Source organism: Salvia splendens, chromosome 6 (assembly GCF_004379255.2).
Source record: "Salvia splendens isolate huo1 chromosome 6, SspV2, whole genome shotgun sequence".
In the NCBI taxonomy this organism is placed as follows: domain Eukaryota; kingdom Viridiplantae; phylum Streptophyta; class Magnoliopsida; order Lamiales; family Lamiaceae; genus Salvia; species Salvia splendens.
Genome location: NC_056037.1, coordinates 16,685,238 through 16,703,818, shown reverse-complemented (window position 1 = coordinate 16,703,818; position 18,581 = coordinate 16,685,238). Strand labels below are relative to the sequence as shown.

The window sequence follows — 18,581 nt, the reverse complement described above, 5'->3', positions numbered from 1 at the left end:
TTTTGTTATTGTGTTAGGTGAAAAGAGAAAATATAATATTTATATTATTGTAAGAGAGAACTTCTTCTAAAATTAGAAATGTGGCATCTTTAGAGGAATAAACTAAATATGATGGTGATATATTTTTTATGGGACAAAGGGAATAGTAATTATTTTTATCAAAATAAACTTTATTTTCTTATGTGATTAGATTTAATTATATAATTTTATTTTCTTATGTAATTAGTTATATGAAATATTTTTTGATATAATATCTAATGCTCCCTCAGTCCCTGAAAATTTCTCACATTTCATTTTCTGCACTCGTTTTGAATAAATGATAATAAATAGTTAAAGTGGAATAAGTATAAAGTAAGAGAGAATAATGTAGAATAGACTCTCATGGTTATTTTATTTATTACTTTACTATCTCTCCACTTTAGCTATTTATCATCATTTTTCTAAAACGAGTGCGAAAAATGAAATGTGATAAATTTTCAGGGACGGATGGAGTATTACTTTCGTTCATGAAAAACAGTCTGAATAGTGGAACACATATTTTAATGAAAATTTGGTAAAGTAAGAGGAAAAAAAAAAGATTATTGAAGTATTATTATTGAAAAATAATACACCCATTGAAAAAGATAAAGATTAATTTAGATGAATTGATAAAAAATAATACTGTAATTATTTTTTTGTAGTTAGTACATGCATTTAATCACCGGGAGAGAAGATGTCCACTATCAAAAGGTTCGTCGCAAAGGCGGGTTCCGTCGCAAAGGCGGGTTCCGTAGACCTGTGGTAAAAACAAACAAAAACATTGAATCCACAAGACATGAAAACTCTCAATTCATATTCAATTGATTGTGCGCACAATTACACACTTTGAATCACTATTCCTACAACAAATGTACAAAGGACTAAAAAAATATTATGCAAACTTCTACAGTGAAATCACAGAAATCTTGATACTGTTTTGTTTCTACTTGTATTGTGGGAAAAACATGATTTTGTCAACATAATCTAGGATCTAGTTGATCTTTCCTTTCCATCTCCCTCACACTGTTCATAATGTCTTGGATCTTATTTCCGAGAGATCGATCGTGTTCCTCGATGTGTTCGAACACCATTTCCAAATGCCTTTTGTATGCAGCAACCTTCTTTTTCTCGGTAGCCAGCTGCTGCGATAGTTCCCGAATTTTATCATGCTCGTTGGGGTATTGATCGTAAATGAGATCCTTACGGCCCTTACCGGGAGTCAGAGCGTGACTATGCTCCTTGACGAATTTCGTAACTCTCCATTTACTCGAACACCCTTTTCTAACTAAAACCATGGCTCTGCAACCGACCCTCGTCTCCGCCCTTTGGCGCACCATCTTCTCCCGTTTCTCGCCCATCCTGAAGCCCTCCCTGTTGCAAACCAGTGCCCGACCAATGGCAGTTCCATCACGCATTGATCGAGAAAGCTTGCTGACACGGACTACGAAACCAGCTCTGGTCGCGTACGCGTTGTAAAAAGCATGTGCTGCAGCTTCAGACTCAAACTCTTGGCCGATATATGGTTCGTCATTAGGGGTGATGCAATCTACATCCTGCAACTCGAACAATTCCATCTCGGGGGAATCCTCGTCCACTTTAATATCTAGTCCGTGATGGAGCACCCTGTTAGCAGAACTCGCGACAATCGCATCTGTTCCTCCTTGGTGATCGGTAGAACTTCCTACGACCTCGCCATTTACATCACTGTTTATCTCATAATCCATCAACATCTTGAGCAATCAACAACTAGCTCCTAGCTACTTCAAGATCCATAACTGCAAATTAGGATCGCCTTCAGTCGAATTCTACGATCCAACAATTCATCGACTTCTATCGACATATAAACACTACTGGATCATTTTAGGGGCTATTCGGTTTGCAAGATTATATCTCAGAATTAAATATGTATTGTGTTTGACTGTTTGGTTCATGAGATTGAATCTCACAATTCAATCATAGATGGTTTGATAATTAGTCATAACCACTCCCTCCAACTAAAATAATCTCAACACTCAAAACTAGAATACATCTCATGATTATTTTACCTAACAAATCAGCCAGTTAGTATACTTCCTCTATAATTTTTTTGATGCCAATTTCAGAATATAAATACTAAGGAAGCCCTATATTGTATCTACACAGTTGAAAACCCTAAAAATACAATAGAATTCCAAAAAAAGGAGTAACAGAATTCAAATCAAATGTTTGCAATCGGCGAGATTACACGATTGTCATATTATAAAAAATCTCAATTTCAATAAACAAAAAAAAATCAGAAAGGAAAATGAGAGGATTCAGCAGATAGCGGTAATTGACGGAGAAGGAAGCGTACCGGAGGCGGAGGGATGGCGTGGCCGCCGCTGACTTAGAGGAGGTGAAGTGGGGCCGGCACCACCAGCAAAACAGAGTTGGGATTTTTCATTTTTAGAGATGGAGTGAGTATATAACTCACTGAATATTGGAAATTTTCTCTTAAATTTCTCATTTTATACTTATCATTATTGCATTCTACTATTTATCTTGATTTTATTTATTTAACCTCAACCAGGAAAAAGTCTAACCTTACTCTTTTCAAGTTCCATAGAGAATCGGTTCACAGGGTTCGAGAGAGGGTGTTGACGAGTGAAAGAAAAATAAATACTTTTTTCGCCCTTGATTAAGAGTCATGTTTTTACATTTCAGTTCGTCTGAGAATAAGAGTCTCGTATCATTTTTACTATAGACAGTAATAGGCCCTACATTTTCTTCGCCCGCGATTAAGAGTCATGTTTTTACATTTCAGTTCGTCTGAGAATAGGAGTCTCGTATCATTTTTACTATAGACAGTAATAGGCCCTACATTTCAATATTCAATTTAAACCAATCACATACAAATAAGATATATAATTCACTAACCTTTTTCCATACATTTTGTTAATATTTCTTAAAATCCATCAGAAAGAAATTAGACTATTGATGGTGGACAAAAGGAAAAAGGAATAGACTGAAGTTACTATATGAATATAAGGAATATATTAAAATTACTATCTACTATTTAAATTGAGATATCATATTCCTATCAATCTAGTTCAATGTGTTACTTTCTTTTTCTTTTATTCAATTTCAAATTATTACCAGAGATAAGAAAGTGTCACACTATGATTTTGTGACCTGTTTTTTGGCTGCTGGAAAATAAATAGCTAGCTGAAAATCTATAGAGAATCAGATATCTTGTTTAGTCATTAAAAATTTGCAGATAAAAAGAAAAAAGGAAATATGTTTAAACTATTCATTCACTCTATAAGCTTTGAAGATTTCTACTACAACAACATTCTGTTTGTTCACATCTGCTTTAATCTACCAAAGTTATATTACAACTACTGCCTGTAGAAGTATTAACAACAAACAATAATTCTCGTTTTCGTCCTAGCGCGGCATGGAGGAAGATCTTGGTGCCGTTTCTTGCAGAATCCTATAAGAAACCGAGGTGGAAACAGAAGCAGAGGGGCGAAGGAGAGGAGTACCAACGCGAGTTGAAGCCTCATTAGCAGATGGCGGGGATTGATCATCGCTGATGTCAACTGTGGTCTGTTGGAGCTCGATTTCTGCAGCTGACTTAGGGGCGAATCGGGGACTATCTATCAACTGATGGTCGTCATCTTCCTCGACTGACATGACCGTGCTAGTATCTGTGTGAATGGTTGAATCGTCTGTGAAGACGCCCATTTTTCTCCTCCTCCGAGCTGCCTTTCCCCATCCGTGGATCGTCTCTCGTATGTTGTGTGGGATCATGGCAGCCTTGTAATTCGTTCCCATCTTAATAATGAAGAGAAACAACACATTAGAAGAGAGCATTGTAACATAGCGAAACATAGATTCGTGCGATTGAGGATTTAAGCTTCGTATCACCTGAGTTACTAATGCGTAGAGTGGCAGGGTGCTGTAGCTGCACAAGAATTGCCCTGCAAACCTGGAGAAAAAAGAAGTTTATCGACTTCGGATCATCTTTGGGGGGAAGGGATTTAAGGCGTACCCAACAAATAGTCGTAAATAGACTAGTAAGTGGTTCCTTATGAAGCAAGAATTGTAGCCAAACTGCCACTGCAATATAAAGATAACAATTGTGAGAATTTCATCAATAATGATGTTGTGATTAACAAAAAGTTAAGCTTTTTATAATCTGAGACATTTAATTATCCATTGGAAGTGTGACATTTGAAGGAAAACCATAGTTTGATGCATGATAATTCGGACTATTAATGCTAGACATTCCAACTTAAAGGACTTGGATCCAATTTCATCACACCCTCGTTATCCTTTCACGTCAAATTCTTATACTACATATTGAAAGAAATCAGGACGTACCCAGAACCAGAAGAATGAAGCGAGCTCAAATGCGTTCTGCCAGAGTGTTAATGTAGAAATCATTAGTTTAAATTTACGTTGCACAGGACCATAACATACACACAATTTCACTAGTAAAATTCCTATAAAAATGGCAAACCTGGAATAGGATAAAATGAATCAAGGACAGCAAAAGTTCTGGCTTCTTGAACCAAAACAGTTCATCCCGGGGTCTAAACTTAGGTCCGTTAAAGCTCCCTGTTATACCCGCACTCTCTAATGCCAAGGTTGCTATGATGTGTTGCAGCTTTGTGCCAACAAGTAGAACAAGCTGCAATTAAACACAATGCGTTTTTTTAAACGAAATGGTCTCATACTTTTTGTCCCATTTCAGCATGTAACGTATTGAGCAAAAAATATAGTTCTAAGCTACAATCTCGAATATATGTTTCCAAAGATTAGAAGCATCATATGTTTTTGTTTTGCAACTTACAGTGACAGGAATAAGTGCAATCCAGAAGTATAGATTGGATCCTGCGATAAAAGTTAACAGCAGAAGAATAAATGAGTCAAAGGCGTATATAGTTTCACTGGAAAATGACCTGGGCCAATCTAATAATTTCCTAGTGATAGAGAGAGTTACCATAGAAGCTTTTAATTAACTAACCTTTTACATTGAACAGCATAAAAGCTACAACAAATCCCCAGAGTGGAGCACTGCACAAGAAGGGGGTGTCAAAAAGCCTCCACAATGACCATAGTGTAACAAAATATTATGGATTTGAACTAATCGGTTTAGTGCACAGCTCAAGCGAACTTGTACTAGAAGCATGATTTTATAATTAGATTACATAGATAGCAAGTTATTTATGCAGGATAGCCATTAAGAGCATTTAAATTTATCAACATCAACTCGAATTATTTTGGCTTCACTTTCAGGGAAAACGTAGGAGCTTGAAATTCTGTTAATCTAGTATAGAACTTTTGCCTTTGTTTAGGAAGAATGAGCACAATGTTAAAGTAATGGAACATTGTTAAAATTATTAATATTTAATAATAGGAGAATAGTCGGAATTTGAAATGACAATATTCCTTACCTGACACCAACTATCCTTTGAAATTCTTCTTCCATAGAACGAATCATATAGCTGTGGAAATCATATGTTGATGTGAGGTTGTGGTTCTGCCATATTAAGACAGAGAAACGTAAACATTAAGCTTAATGTGTCCAAGTATGTCAAAACTTAAATTGATGCAAAACCAACAGAAAAAAAACATAGCGAAGTGGTTGAGGCAAATCCATGAACGGGAGGAACAGATAGATTAAAAAAATATTTTATCCATATCATTGATCAAATAACTTGTTGTTTATCTTGTGGGGTGCATTTCTCTATGGAAAGTTGACGAAGTAATTATATACGTAACTGTTTGAAGAAAATGGCATATAAAAGAGAACCAAGAGATCAAGTATGACTATATCTACAACCATTGCTTTCATGAATGTCAATGGCATCCCTACAGATAGGCATTTCTAAATTCCAAGATGATTCATCCTAGTTATACATTGGATGTTACTCTATTAGTTGTCTGCAGTCTAAACTAACATTATTTTGCAATTAGTTGTTTTGATTGTCGATGTAGCTGGAAACAAGATGTGAAGTGATGGAAGTTTTGCGTGGAGAGTAATGCTTTTGAACGTAAGTTCATATATATGTTTCCCAATTTAGAGAATAATGAAATAACTTGATGTTCACATACCGTGATAAATCCTTGTCGAAGGGTGAGGTAATCAGCACGAACAACTGAACGCCCAAACTGGCGGAAGAAGCATGTCTGGATATACATCAATAGTATATAATCAGATTAAAGTTCAATCTAGCCTATCATAAATATAGTATAACATCATCTATATTGAACGAATATTTGTTAATGAATGGAAAATAAGAAGTTAGCTACTGAAATAAAGAAAAGTTCACTTAGGCAAATAGGTATGGTATCGTCAGTAAATGATTCAAGATTATGCTATAATTGTAATTCACCTTGCACAAAAATAGTAATGCACTATTCGCGCAAGATTGCAGTGAACTTACCACCCAAACGAGAAAGTTGTTCCTCTGCATAGGAGTTGATGTATGGACTCTCACAAAAGTTGATTGTCTTTGCATTGTCATTGCTCTGGTTTTTTCTGCACAGATGAAAATGCACAAAGAAATATTAGAGATACTGACTCGGTGATACTCAAATTGTGTGTCTTTGTTGAATTTTCTGTTTTAGTTCACTTCTAGAGGAAGCCTAGGTAATAGTTTAAATGCTATCATTCTGTGAAGGGAAATTAAGCAGAGGTTAGCAGAATTGGCAAAAGACTTCATTTGTACAATCTATCCTCAAATTCTTCTAAAATCCATGTCCTCTTAAACAAATTCATGTTGAACTTCAGTATAAACAAACTATTCTGGATTAGTATTTACCACTTAATGAATTATGCCTGTCCAAGTGAGCCTCATCCTCCCACGCCCTCCAACTGTGAATCTAGCAGAAATATTAAGCAACGACGATTAGAACTCTTAAAGGGAAAACAAGGTCATGGATATTCATCAACTTAAAAAAAGAATAACATAGTAGAATCACATAACTAGATAACATGGTCGAAATAAATTTAGAAATACCAAATATGAAAATTTTCAGTAGTAAATAAACCGAATTATCAAAGTACTACCTTCACGATTGCTAACAACATCGTTAAGCAGCTGTAAGATATGTGTGTAATAGCCATAACAAAAATGAACCTATGGAGCTGCTCAAGTCCTTCGTATGATACAAACGGTTCATAGTTCTGCACGAGAATATAGAGATATGAAAAGACAAACCATGGGGAAAAAACACGAGTCCCTATTCTGACTCATGATATGATGAAAACTGACCTCTGAGCAAGTATTCTGATTTAGACCCATTAATACTCTCCCGTGTGAGCGATGACCAAAGAAGACCATCAAAAGTCCACGCTCCTGTAAATGATTATCTTCTGTATCATCATCGACTTCTTTCCTAGTGCACGGGGCAAACGCACTATCATAGAACTTGGAAGGGATGCAAATATTCGATATAATGCTCGATGTTGCTGTGAGGAGAAGGGATATGAACCCTAGAAGCATCAACTCTGTCAAAGCACATCGTCAATAAGTGAGTGAAGGAATGGAAAAGAACAGATGTTGCAACAATATAGAAGCAACAAAAGCAAAGTCCATCACAAAAAACGGTTCTCATTGTACATAACAATACTCTCAGCAGAGAATTGCACAAAAACGTCATATTACCTTCCTTCATTTTCTCAACAGCAGCGAGCAAAGGTTTCCGATCAGTTTTCTTCAACCACTGAAAGTGAAATTATAAGAATGCATAAGTTCAAGGAAATATGACATTCAATTGTAGACAGAGTGGGAGCCAAACATTCCTACTTTTTTCGACGTTTTTTTTACATTCATAACTAGTATCAACACAAATAAGATCGTAGTAACAACAAAACTACTACTTAAAGCTACTATTTCCTCAATTTGTAGAAGATTTCAAGACTAAACCCAGAATAAATAATAAACATTGTCTCCAAATCATCAATTGCAGAAATCAAAACAGAATATATCCTAAAAGCAAACAGAGAAAACCTTGTATTCTGCATTTATGAATTATCCAAACAAGAAACCTGGCAAAACAAGAAGCAAACAGAATGGCACTCACAATTCCCAAGCGGTGAATGGATCGCTCCACGAGCAGTGAAACGGCAACAAAAATGGTCAAAACAGAAGCCACAGACCATGTTGGAGTCAGAGCCAACGACCTCAGATCCTTCTCATTTTGTGAGGCTTCGGATTCAGACATTCTCGAAGCTCAGACCTCAAAATCCAGAGCTCCCCCCAAACTCCAACCCCTCAATTAGACAAAACCCAAAATAAAAAATCCAAACTTTGTTTCAAAACTCACACTAGTCTTAAAAAAAACGCGTAGTGATGAAACCATAAATGCAGCCGCTGCTTCAGGAGTGAAGAAAATGCAAAGTAGTTGTGCTAATACTTTAATCTATGCCGCGAAAGACGGTGGAATTGGAATATACTAGTTCAAAATCAACATTTGACTAAGATGGGACTCCATTTTCTACATGGGAAGACAAAGCAAGATTTCATTTTTTTTGTCACCAACAAGAAAAAGGAAGAGTTTTGAGATTAAAAGCAGAAATTGATACGGACAAGAAAGTTCTTCTTTAGAAAATAATTTAATTTAATTAAATTCTGACAGGAAAAAATGTGTTGGAATAGTTGAATCAGAGTGCATCAAGTGTGTGGGCTGGCTGATGGCTGGCGCTGGAGTTGTAAAAATTTCTAAAAATTCATTCTTTCGGCCATAAAAGCGGTGTGAGCTCTCCTTCCTACCTTCCTTCCTCTCTCTCTCTCTCTCTCTCTCTCTAGAAATTAGCATCAAGCTCGACTACATGCAAGATGCAATGTCGGGACTGGGGACCGACCGCGTAATTGATGGACCAAGATTAGGGATTAATTAGTAATCAATCTTTCTTATCCCAATATATAGGCATAGGCATAGGCAAAAGAAAATTGAATATACTACTCACTCCGTCCAATAGAAATAAGACTTTAAGGTTAATACGGATTTTAATATATAATTTGGTAGAGTAAGAGAGAAAGAGAAAAAGTAATTGAAATTATGTAGCGGATGGTGAGACCCATAAATGATAAAGTAAAAGAGAAAGAGGAAAAGTGTTGCCATAAATGGATATGGACTATTTGTATGGGATGGACGAAAAAGGAAATATGACCTATTTTTATGGGACGGATGGAGTATAATGAAGGTGGCGTTGAGATTGCCGAGTGATATAATTATTGTCTATGGGTAGTGATAAAATGCAAACTCTAAATATTGTGCAAATTCCAAATTATGATCTAGACCGTTGAAAAATGTCAACAGATGATAAAATTACATCAACACAAAATGTCAACACAATGTAAACACAACATCAACCGTTTACACTGTGTTGACATTTTCTGTTGATGTAATTTTATCATCTGTTGACATTTTTCAACGGTCCAGATCATAGGTTGGAGTTTATACAATATTTAGAGTTTGCATTTGAATACATGTCTATACTCTGTGTTGACATTTTCTGTTTGCATTTTTCAACCGTTGACACTGTGTTGACATTTTCTGTTGATGTAATTTTATCATCTATTGTCATTTTTCAACGGTCCAGATCATAGGTTGGAGTTTGTATAATATTTAGAGTTTGCATTTGATTACATGTCTATGTGAAATGTCAACCTTTTCTAGTTTGTAGTCACAAATATAAGAGCTTCTACACATTGGGATAATACATTTTATGCAGAAGTAGACATAGATAATCATAATTTGATAATAATGTCTGCATCTGGATTTATATGATGTCAAAATATGAATTTTGCTATATAATTTGATAATAATGTCTGCATCCCAATCCCGTCCCTAATTCAGGCCTCAAGTCCCCTCCACGTTATCATTCTCCTAAATTTGAGTCTCAGGCCACAACTTCTCTAACCCTGCAGGCCCCATCCAAGGCCACAACTATTAAATTACACTATTCACAACTTCAACATATTTTACTTGTACAAATTGAAAGCGTTGAATAATTGTTACACAAGAAATTCATTTTTAATTCAAAAATAATAAATTATAAATTTAAAATAAAAATAAAAATTAGAACATTAAAAAAATGCAAAAAAAATTAAAAATTAGAAAATCACGTGGGAGCTCCGTCGCCCTTCTCCCTCTCCCTCTTCTTCCTCTTCCTCCATCTTCTTCCTCTCCCCCTCCATCTTCTTCCTCTTCCAAAACCCTAAAAAATTAGACATTGGGGCAACGGGTCACGGCCCGCTTCACCTCCAACGCTGGGCCGGGACTCTTGAATTGCGGCACAGGCACGCCTAACCTTGAGCTGGGCCGAACCCCGGGCGCGGCCCCGAGACGCGATTGTGTCACCGGGACCGTCCCATGCCAGAAATTGGGGTGGTTTACGCTAGGGGCAGCGGGCCGGGACCCAAGTGCGGTCCGGCCCACAACGTTGGGGGTGCCCTAATGAGAAAACATCTCCATATAGTATAGGCCATATAATCTTGATTTTTGATTACGTATGTTTTCTCCACGTCGATAACGTGACATAGCATAGCTTAATCTCTTATATGTAGTCTATGTTAATAATACTACAACTACTCCCTCCGTCCCCGAAGAATATGCACTTTGGGTTCGGCACAGATTTTATTGCAAAATTGATAAAGTAAGAGAGAGGTAGAGAAAAGTAAATAAAATATTGTTAGTGGAAAATGGATCTCACCTTATTAGAGAAAAAAAAATTTCCAAAATTAGAAATTGCATATTCTTGTGGGACGGACTAAAATGAAAGAGTACATATTCTTGTGGGACAGAGAGAGTATTACTTTTCCTATTATGTCTCTATATTTTGTTGTTCTACACACATATTATAAAGAAACAAATCATAGTCGAGATATAAAACATATCTATCCTAAAATATACCAAGATCCACGATTTGATAATTTCTTAAAGACTATCAATTACTCCCTCCGTCAAGATAAAACATATGAGGGCATCAGCAATGGGGCGGGCTTTGGGGCGCCATAAAGCCCGCCCTATGCACCACCACGTCAGCATTTTATCCTCCTACCCTTCCACCTGCAGTGGGGCGCCCTATAGGTTTTACTATTGTTTTGTTAATTAGTTTAAATGTTTTCAAATATATAAATGCAAACTAATTAAATATTCGTCAGACAGACCGTACGAATTCGTACTAAATTCGGGATCGTACTGCGTGTCGGGGTCGAACGACCGATATTCGTCAGGTTGTGTACCCGGCCAACGTGCACCACCTCCAAACATCGGACTATTGGGACTTGAGTAATCACCAGAATCCATTTTCTAGTGTAAATTGAAAGTGAAAATGCGAATGAAAATGTTACAAATGAAGGTGGGGTATGGGGTATTTATATAAATGAATTTTTCAAATTTTAAAAATAAAAAAAATAAAAACGTGTTGCATCGTCCGCGCCATCGTCCGCGTCGCCCACAGTGGGCGGACGATGGCGCGGACGATGCCCTATCGTCCGCGCTTCCTCCGCGGACTATCTGTCGGGCGAGGACGACGCATCGTCCATCGTCCGCGCACCCACAGTGGCGGACGATGGCGCGCCCGAGGCATCGGGCGGCCTATCGTCCGCCCTACTGTGGGTGCCCTGAACTTTGGGTTCGACACGAGTTTTAATGCAAAATTGATAAAGTAAGAGAGATGTAGAGAAGAAACGTAATTAAAGTATTGTTAGTGAAGAATGAGTCCCACCTTAATAGAGAGAAGAGTTTCCAAAATTAAAAAATGTATATTTTTGAGGGATGGATTAAAAAGGAAAGAGTACATTTTCTTGTCAGGCGGATAGATTATTAGGTAATCATATCTTCTTGATCTCCAAACTGTCTCTGTTAGTGTCAACTAACTCATCTCTTCAAGTTGCAAGGTCTATTAAAGCTATGCATACTTCAATTTCGCAAATGTCAACACTTTAGTAAACATATATACTTCTACCATCCACCATTGAATTTCGCATATTTCATTTCTGTCTGTTCTCCACTAATTGTCTTATTTCATTTTTAGTATATTTGGTAAATGAGTCTTGCATTTCACTAACTCATTTTACTCACATTTTCCTATAAAGTATGACTCACCTTCCACTAACTTTTTCAACCCATTTTTTTATAAAATCAAACAATTTCTTAAAACTTGTGCCGATCAAATATGACACATTTAATTATGAACGGAGGAAGTATTCTTACTTCTAAGTATCTTCTCAAATTACCAGACTAATCTCCCATATGTGTAGAATGCAATGATAATTTAACTCCACATAAATTTTCTTTGGATGAAATTTTAGAGTTGTTGCCAAGAAAATACTAGAACTTTGACTGTCAAGATAAAATATGCAATTTTTGTTCTCCTTCAAAAGTTTATCTAATAAACTCTATAACTATACCATCTCCTAATTTCCGTTTGTCATAACTACATTTCATCCTATCTATGTAGCAGTAGATAAAATTAAGGTTGGAACGGTACAGTATACCGCGCCGAAATGGCCATACCGCATACCATACCGAAAAGTGCGGTATGGCCAAAAACCTTACCTTTACCGTACCGCTTTTTTCGGTATACCGCATACCGGAATACCGAAAAGTCGATATACCAAAATTTAGATATCGTTACCTTACCGACATTTTGGTATACCAAAATCACGGTACGGTATACCGAATACCGTATGACAAAACCTAACATTCATGCAGGAATAAGACCCCAAATATTCAACTTTACATCACCACCAACATAAGGCAACCAGAAAGAGAAAAAAACCAAAAGAAAAAACTAAGTCCTTCCAACTTAAAGTATATCGCAATGAAGGGTGAAGGCAATGAAAATCGCAGAAGCAATGACATTCCAATAAATATCCAGGCAAGCTGAAGCAATTCTTTTCAATGAGCATACTCCTACACCATTTATACTCTACCAATATGAGCATTAGAATTAACTTCGAAACATTAATGCCGGACACACAATTCTGAGAAATATCTAACTCAAACTTATATGCTCGAAATCATAATGTTGAATACTTCTTCGAGTTCTAAAGAAAACAATTGATGAATCTTGCATAGCCATGAAACAAGAACCCTACACAACTTTCACAAAAACGCACACCACCAAGGCACCAATTCCAAATGCAAGCACAATAAATAAGGGTGAAGCAAATGAACATCCCATAAAGGAACTCTAAATTCACACAAATAATCAAACACAATCTACACTCAACCAATCACTGCATTAGAATTAAATTTGAAACATTCTAGCCATGGATGCAGAATAATGAGCAAGGTATCTCAAAATCAAAATTGTGAACATTTGAGATATCAAAACACAAAGTTATAAAGTCTAACACCTTCATTCATCACTCCTTAGTAATAAAGCCCTCCTTCCTGCCCTCAAACCCCGGCCTCATCAACTTCTTCTCCCACTTCATCTTCTCCACCTTCATCTTCTCCATCTTCAACACCTGAGATGACAAAGAAGGGGAAACATTAGTCGTGGTATTAGTTAGATACAGATTAATATACACCAATGAAGAAATAAAAGTTTTGCCATGACATACCTTGGCAAACTATAAGTGTAAAGGATTGGTTCAAGTAGGAGGTATGGTTCAAATTAGTCATAGTTTACAACAATTTTAAAACTCAACATGGCCGAGTCTCTCTGTGTTGTTCAAATTAAAGATGCGAGATAGAGAAAACTGGAAAAGAGACTGTACCGTGGAGTAGACCGACAAGACGACGCAGGCGAGAGAAAGAGAAGAGAATCAATGTAGGATTGGATCAGATTAAGAAGAGTAGAATTTAGGGATTTAGTACGGTTTAGGGTTCTTTATATGGAAGCATTTGATCTGGTTTGGGGATGAAAACACGAATACAGTTTATCAAATTAAAATGGAGAACAAGGGTTGGAACGGTACGCCTTTTGAACTTCTTCTCGGCGTTCTTCGACACAAGCCTCGCACATGATTGTCGGCGGAGAGCTCAGCGGCGCTAAGCAATGGTCGAGCTCGATGTGCCGTGCTGGATAGAGGAAGAAATAGTGGTGGTGGTGTCTCAATTTTGGATTCTCAGGGAGAATTTGGTGGTGGTGGCGGAGATAATGACTTCTAGTGTTGCAAGAATTCATCCCAATTATGTTTAATAAAATTATATAATAATATATTTTATAAATAATAAATATGAATATGGTATATTTGCGGTATATACCGCCAATTGCGATATATCGCGTTATACCGCGGTAAATACAAAATGCATACCTTTACCGTACCTAAAACTGTCGGTACAGTATGATACCGTACCGAAAAGTACGGTATACCAAAAATTTGGTATTTTTGGTATTGTTTCGGTACGGTAAGTGTGGTATATCGGTATATTTTCCCAGCCCTAGATAAAATAATTTGGCGGGCTCGGAAACGCGCGGATTAAGATTGGATCAAGTTATGTGGAGGATAACTGAATCGGTTGGACCAGTTAGCAAATTGTTGTTGCCACTTAATCAAATCAATCCTCGAACCGAAACGCGCCAAAGATAATATTTATAACTCCCGATTTCACACTACCTTAACAGTAAAGCGGCAAGTTTGGGGTCTATCCCACAGAGAAGTTGGTGTGTCGAGTGTGTGAGTAGTGAACAGGGGGGTTGGCTACTACCACGCTTTAACTTGGGAGTTTTAACTACGGTTTTTATCTAGGTAGAATTCAAACTAGCTAGCTTGATCAACGGAAATTTAAACACCGGGTCAAGTAAATTGCAGGTAATAACAGAAAAGTAAATGCGCGATTTAAAAGAGAGAATAACTTCGATTAAACTAAGATACGATTACAGCGTGAAAATAAACTAAGCTAACACTTCGAAAATAAAGAAAGCGGTAAACTGAGAAGAATTTCAGCGGGAAACTTAAGTTACGCCGACAGAAATGGTTATTCTGCAGCGCTCCCTTCGGTCGCTCTTTTAACTACGCTATCTAAGCTAAACTAGAGATCTGAACTAAACTAAGCTAAGAGAGCAGAACTAAGCTAAACTAAGCTAGAGAGCTGAACTAAGCTAAACTAAGCTAAACTAGGCGGAAAGTAAAGTCTCGGATACTTTCTTGTGGTGGCGCAGCCTCTATTTATAAGCTCGATTCGGCCTCCAGCTGGATAACAATCTTGACAGGGAATATTCGCTCATGCAGAGGATGAGCGACTCATTGATTGCTACGTGCTCTTTCTTCTAGAATAACGACGCTTTTGGATAACAAATTTCTGATCGGTTCGTCCTGGCGTCTTCACAAGCTGGCACGTGTCCCCTTCTAGAACGTCGTCCTGGGTAACAGAATGGTGCGCCGCATCCAGCTCATTTCCTCACGTTTTCCTTCTAGAAACCAGCGGTCCCCACTTTAACTGCTTGACCTCGCCCCTTGATCAACTCCCCTGATTTTTGGCCTTTTTCGCCTTTTGTACGTGCTTGATCAGTTCGGCCTTGCTGCCTTGGACAAGTAGCATTTCTGCACATTTTAACACTTGTTTGCGCGATAAACCGATCAAGTAGTATATGTTTTACCCCCAAAACCGATGCATGAAATGAGCCTTATCAAACTGCTCACACTTAAAACATACTTGTCCTCAAGTATAAAGAGAAAGAAAAAGAAAGAGAAAAAGATAAGACAAATTTCAGGCATGGTTTACTTATTTCACAAGCAAAAGAAAGAAGAACAAGAACTAAAAACACGTATTCACATGTATGCATTGGACCGAATAATTTTCCAACAATCATACCCGAGGTCGAGGTCATACCATTAACCAGTAGCTTATGTTTTTGATTTTTCGCTTCTGCTTGATCAAGGAGTCAGCTTGTCAAGATTGCTCAATTTAAAAACCACTGTTGGATTCACTCAATCACTCATTTCTCACCAGAGATATTAGGACTGTTCACTAGGTGTTGCTACAAATTTAATACTTTGAATCGGACTGCACAAGATAGTTCCTTAAGGTCTTTGTTTTGGGTTATAACATGGCTCAGGGGTAGTAACTTGTTAGGGTAGGGTCCTAGGGGTTCTAAGATTAAAAGAGAAAATCACATGAGTCAAAAAGCCAAAGATTTGACTAAACTTGTTGGATCAAATTTGAGGTGTTTATTTCTTCTTCCACTTGATGCTCATTCTCGGTCAATGTTGACCCTTAGCCTTATAACTTTCGGCTTTATTTTATTTTTTTCCTGGGTCAGGTTGCAACTATTTCCTGCCCCTTTCTTTTCTTAAACCTTTTCTCAATTTTTTTATATGATCAACCTGATTGCCTAACTTGATCGACCCGGCTACCTTTTAATTTTTTTATTCTATTGCTATCCCCTTTTGTTCCCCTTGATAAATTTCATCTCCTTGACCCTCTTCCCTCATGTGATACGAAAATTTTTGGTTTTAAGGTTTCAAAGAATGGGTAAGAGTGTATGGGCTCAAAGTGGCTAACTAAGGGGTGCCTTTAGTAATGAGGCGGGTTCGTGGAACGAAGGAAGAAAAACGGCTCAACTGGTTAAATCCTAATGCCTTTAGTCCTCACTACTTGTGCAATTTTCATCTCAATATTAAAAGTTAGCCTCTCGTAATTTTTCTTTTGTAAAGAGTATTAGAAAGTGTTCTACTTTTGGCTTATAACTCACATATAGAGAGGCTTCACAGTTGGTTTAAAAATTGAGCGATTCCATCATACTTGCGTCATTCAAATTGATCAAGTTTTTGCAATCAAGTTTTACATGTGAGCGTACTGAATCCTTTCTCTAACTCTTCCACGAAGTAATCAAGTCTTTCATTTATCCGATTTCATGCATATTTCCTATCTTATTGCTATCTAAAATTTGTTATTTTTGAAAAATTATAGCATGTATGAATTTTCTGTAACTAACCCGTCCCCCCTCTCCACTGCATATGAACTTGTCCTCGAGGGACTGGATGTAGTGAAAAAAAGGGTTGGGTACAGGCAACTTCAATCAATAAACAAGGGAAACTTCTCACACTTAGACCAGATACTGGGCTAAGTGTGAGATAGTGCCAATAATCAAAACATGCTTAAAAACGAAAGGCAAAATATAGACAAAAATCATAGAAAATAGGCATGCATACTTCTCACACTTAGACCCAACAAAGGTCTAAGTGTGATAGAACCAAAAGAAAATCAGTTATACATACCCTTAAAAACAAATAAAATTAAATTGTCTTGAAACTTAAAATGAACTGAGATGGGGTGGTTGTACTTAGGTTTTCCTCGGTAGCTGACTCGGAAATGCTGAAGGTGGCCTGGAGGATGTCGGGCGTCGAGTTGGAGGAGAGCTTGGAGAGGGAGGTAGTGGTTGCCCAGCAAGGACCTGGTCTTGAAAAGTCCAACATTTTGGTCAGTAGGACCAGTTGAGAATTCGAATTTTCCACCAGCTGCATCAGTATATGTTCCATTCGGAGTTGCATTCATTGTCAGCGCTTGCGGCCTTCTCTTGCTCCACCCTCGGATTGGATGCCCGATGTGTGTCCTCCTTTTCCTCATCGGCGAGGTCTGCTGGGGTCTCTTCCGGTCTCGTCCTCCTTATGAGTTGGTTTCTTGGTTGCTTCCGCCGGCCAGCTGCATAAAACTGTAAACCCCCTTCTTGGGTCTTTTCCAAAACCTGAGTTCTAACAAAGAAATCAAGGTCAAACAATTCAGGACTGGGGCATAGGGTAGGGTGCCCGGCACACTCCACAATCCAGTTTCTCTGCAAATAGGCCCCAAGGAGGTGGCAGACGTTAAGGTGGCGGCCGATGCGGGTGGCGATTTGATTGAAAGCATATGCCAACCAGAATCCCAGGTGGACCTTCTTCTGCTCTTTCATACACCACATGAAGTAGAGTTCGGCCAGGGTGATGATTAAAAGCGTATTGCATTGTCCGAGGAGATTGCATGCGAGGTAGATCTGAGCCAAACGGAGGGCATGATCATCAATGCGGTCCCCTCGGGATTCAGAGGCTGTAAAGCTAGGGATACGCCCACTACATATGGCTTTCCAGGTGGCCTGCTGACTGAAATCAGGTTTCTTCTGAGGGAAACCGATGTCACGCCCAATCCATACTCCTTCTGTCACCTGCTGTTCTGTGTAGAGGCCCATCCGGATGGAGAATTCATTGAGGCTCATCAGCTGGTCTTGGCCGAAAACCCTAAAGGAGATACTTTTGTCGTTTAGGTCTGAGCTTCCGGAGAAGCGGAAGGCTGTGAAAAACTCCTTGGCCAGGTTCTCCGGCACAGGGGTTTCATCGACTTCCAGCAGCCACTCGAATCCGATGCTGGCAATGTAGGCGGTGAACCTTTCTTTCATCTCGATCTTTTCTAGGGACGGCTGGTGTAGCATCTTCCCCGCTTTCAACCTCTTCTGGGAGGTCACCCTTTTGTGAACCTCCTCCTGCAATTTAGGATCGTCAAATTCTAGCATTTGTTGGAGAAGAGCCGGGATTAATACTACGCGCCGAGGAGAATAGGTGGTGGGCGGAGATGCTGCATGCTTCCCCTGTTGCCTCTTGGTCGTTTGGTTCCAGCGTAACTCCTGTTCCTCTGAAATGCTGTCTTCATCTCCT

At 38.1% G+C, this 18,581-nt stretch overlaps 2 protein-coding genes across 2 annotated transcripts; both read right to left on the bottom strand.

Annotated features, from left to right (window-relative positions):
- Nucleotides 1-815: 815 nt before the first annotated feature.
- Nucleotides 816-2,485, bottom strand: LOC121806597 (protein FAR1-RELATED SEQUENCE 5-like). Its single transcript, XM_042206706.1, has 2 exons — nt 2,351-2,485; nt 816-1,793 (listed from the first exon to the last, which is right to left on the bottom strand). Exon 2 carries the CDS (start codon nt 1,746-1,748, stop codon nt 993-995), a length of 756 nt encoding a protein of 251 aa, XP_042062640.1. The 5' UTR covers nt 1,749-1,793; nt 2,351-2,485; the 3' UTR covers nt 816-992.
- A 787-nt stretch (nt 2,486-3,272) lies between these two features.
- On the bottom strand, nt 3,273-8,869 carry LOC121809845 (MLO-like protein 11). The gene is made up of 15 exons (XM_042210667.1): nt 8,074-8,869; nt 7,656-7,713; nt 7,263-7,498; nt 7,058-7,174; nt 6,810-6,870; nt 6,432-6,526; nt 6,100-6,174; nt 5,439-5,524; nt 5,009-5,058; nt 4,835-4,875; nt 4,502-4,672; nt 4,363-4,398; nt 4,031-4,098; nt 3,907-3,967; nt 3,273-3,813 (listed from the first exon to the last, which is right to left on the bottom strand). The coding sequence occupies exons 1-15, from the start codon at nt 8,212-8,214 to the stop codon at nt 3,424-3,426; spliced, it is 1,686 nt and encodes a 561-aa protein (XP_042066601.1). The 5' UTR covers nt 8,215-8,869; the 3' UTR covers nt 3,273-3,423.
- Nucleotides 8,870-18,581: the final 9,712 nt, after the last annotated feature.

What these genes read in the sequence shown, in the direction of transcription:
- LOC121806597 (XM_042206706.1), bottom strand. Translation starts at nt 1,748, where the DNA reads ATGTTGATGGATTATGAGATAAACAGTGATGTAAATGGCGAGGTCGTA.
- LOC121809845 (XM_042210667.1), bottom strand. Translation starts at nt 8,214, where the DNA reads ATGTCTGAATCCGAAGCCTCACAAAATGAGAAGGATCTGAGGTCGTTG. An exon ending in CCATTCACCGCTTGGGAATT is followed by an intron (nt 7,714 to 8,073) that starts GTGAGTGCCATT and finishes TTTCACTTTCAG; the next exon opens with TGGTTGAAGAAAACTGATCG. An exon ending in TTCATTTTATCCTATTCCAG is followed by an intron (nt 4,399 to 4,501) that starts GTTTGCCATTTT and finishes ACACTCTGGCAG; the next exon opens with AACGCATTTGAGCTCGCTTC.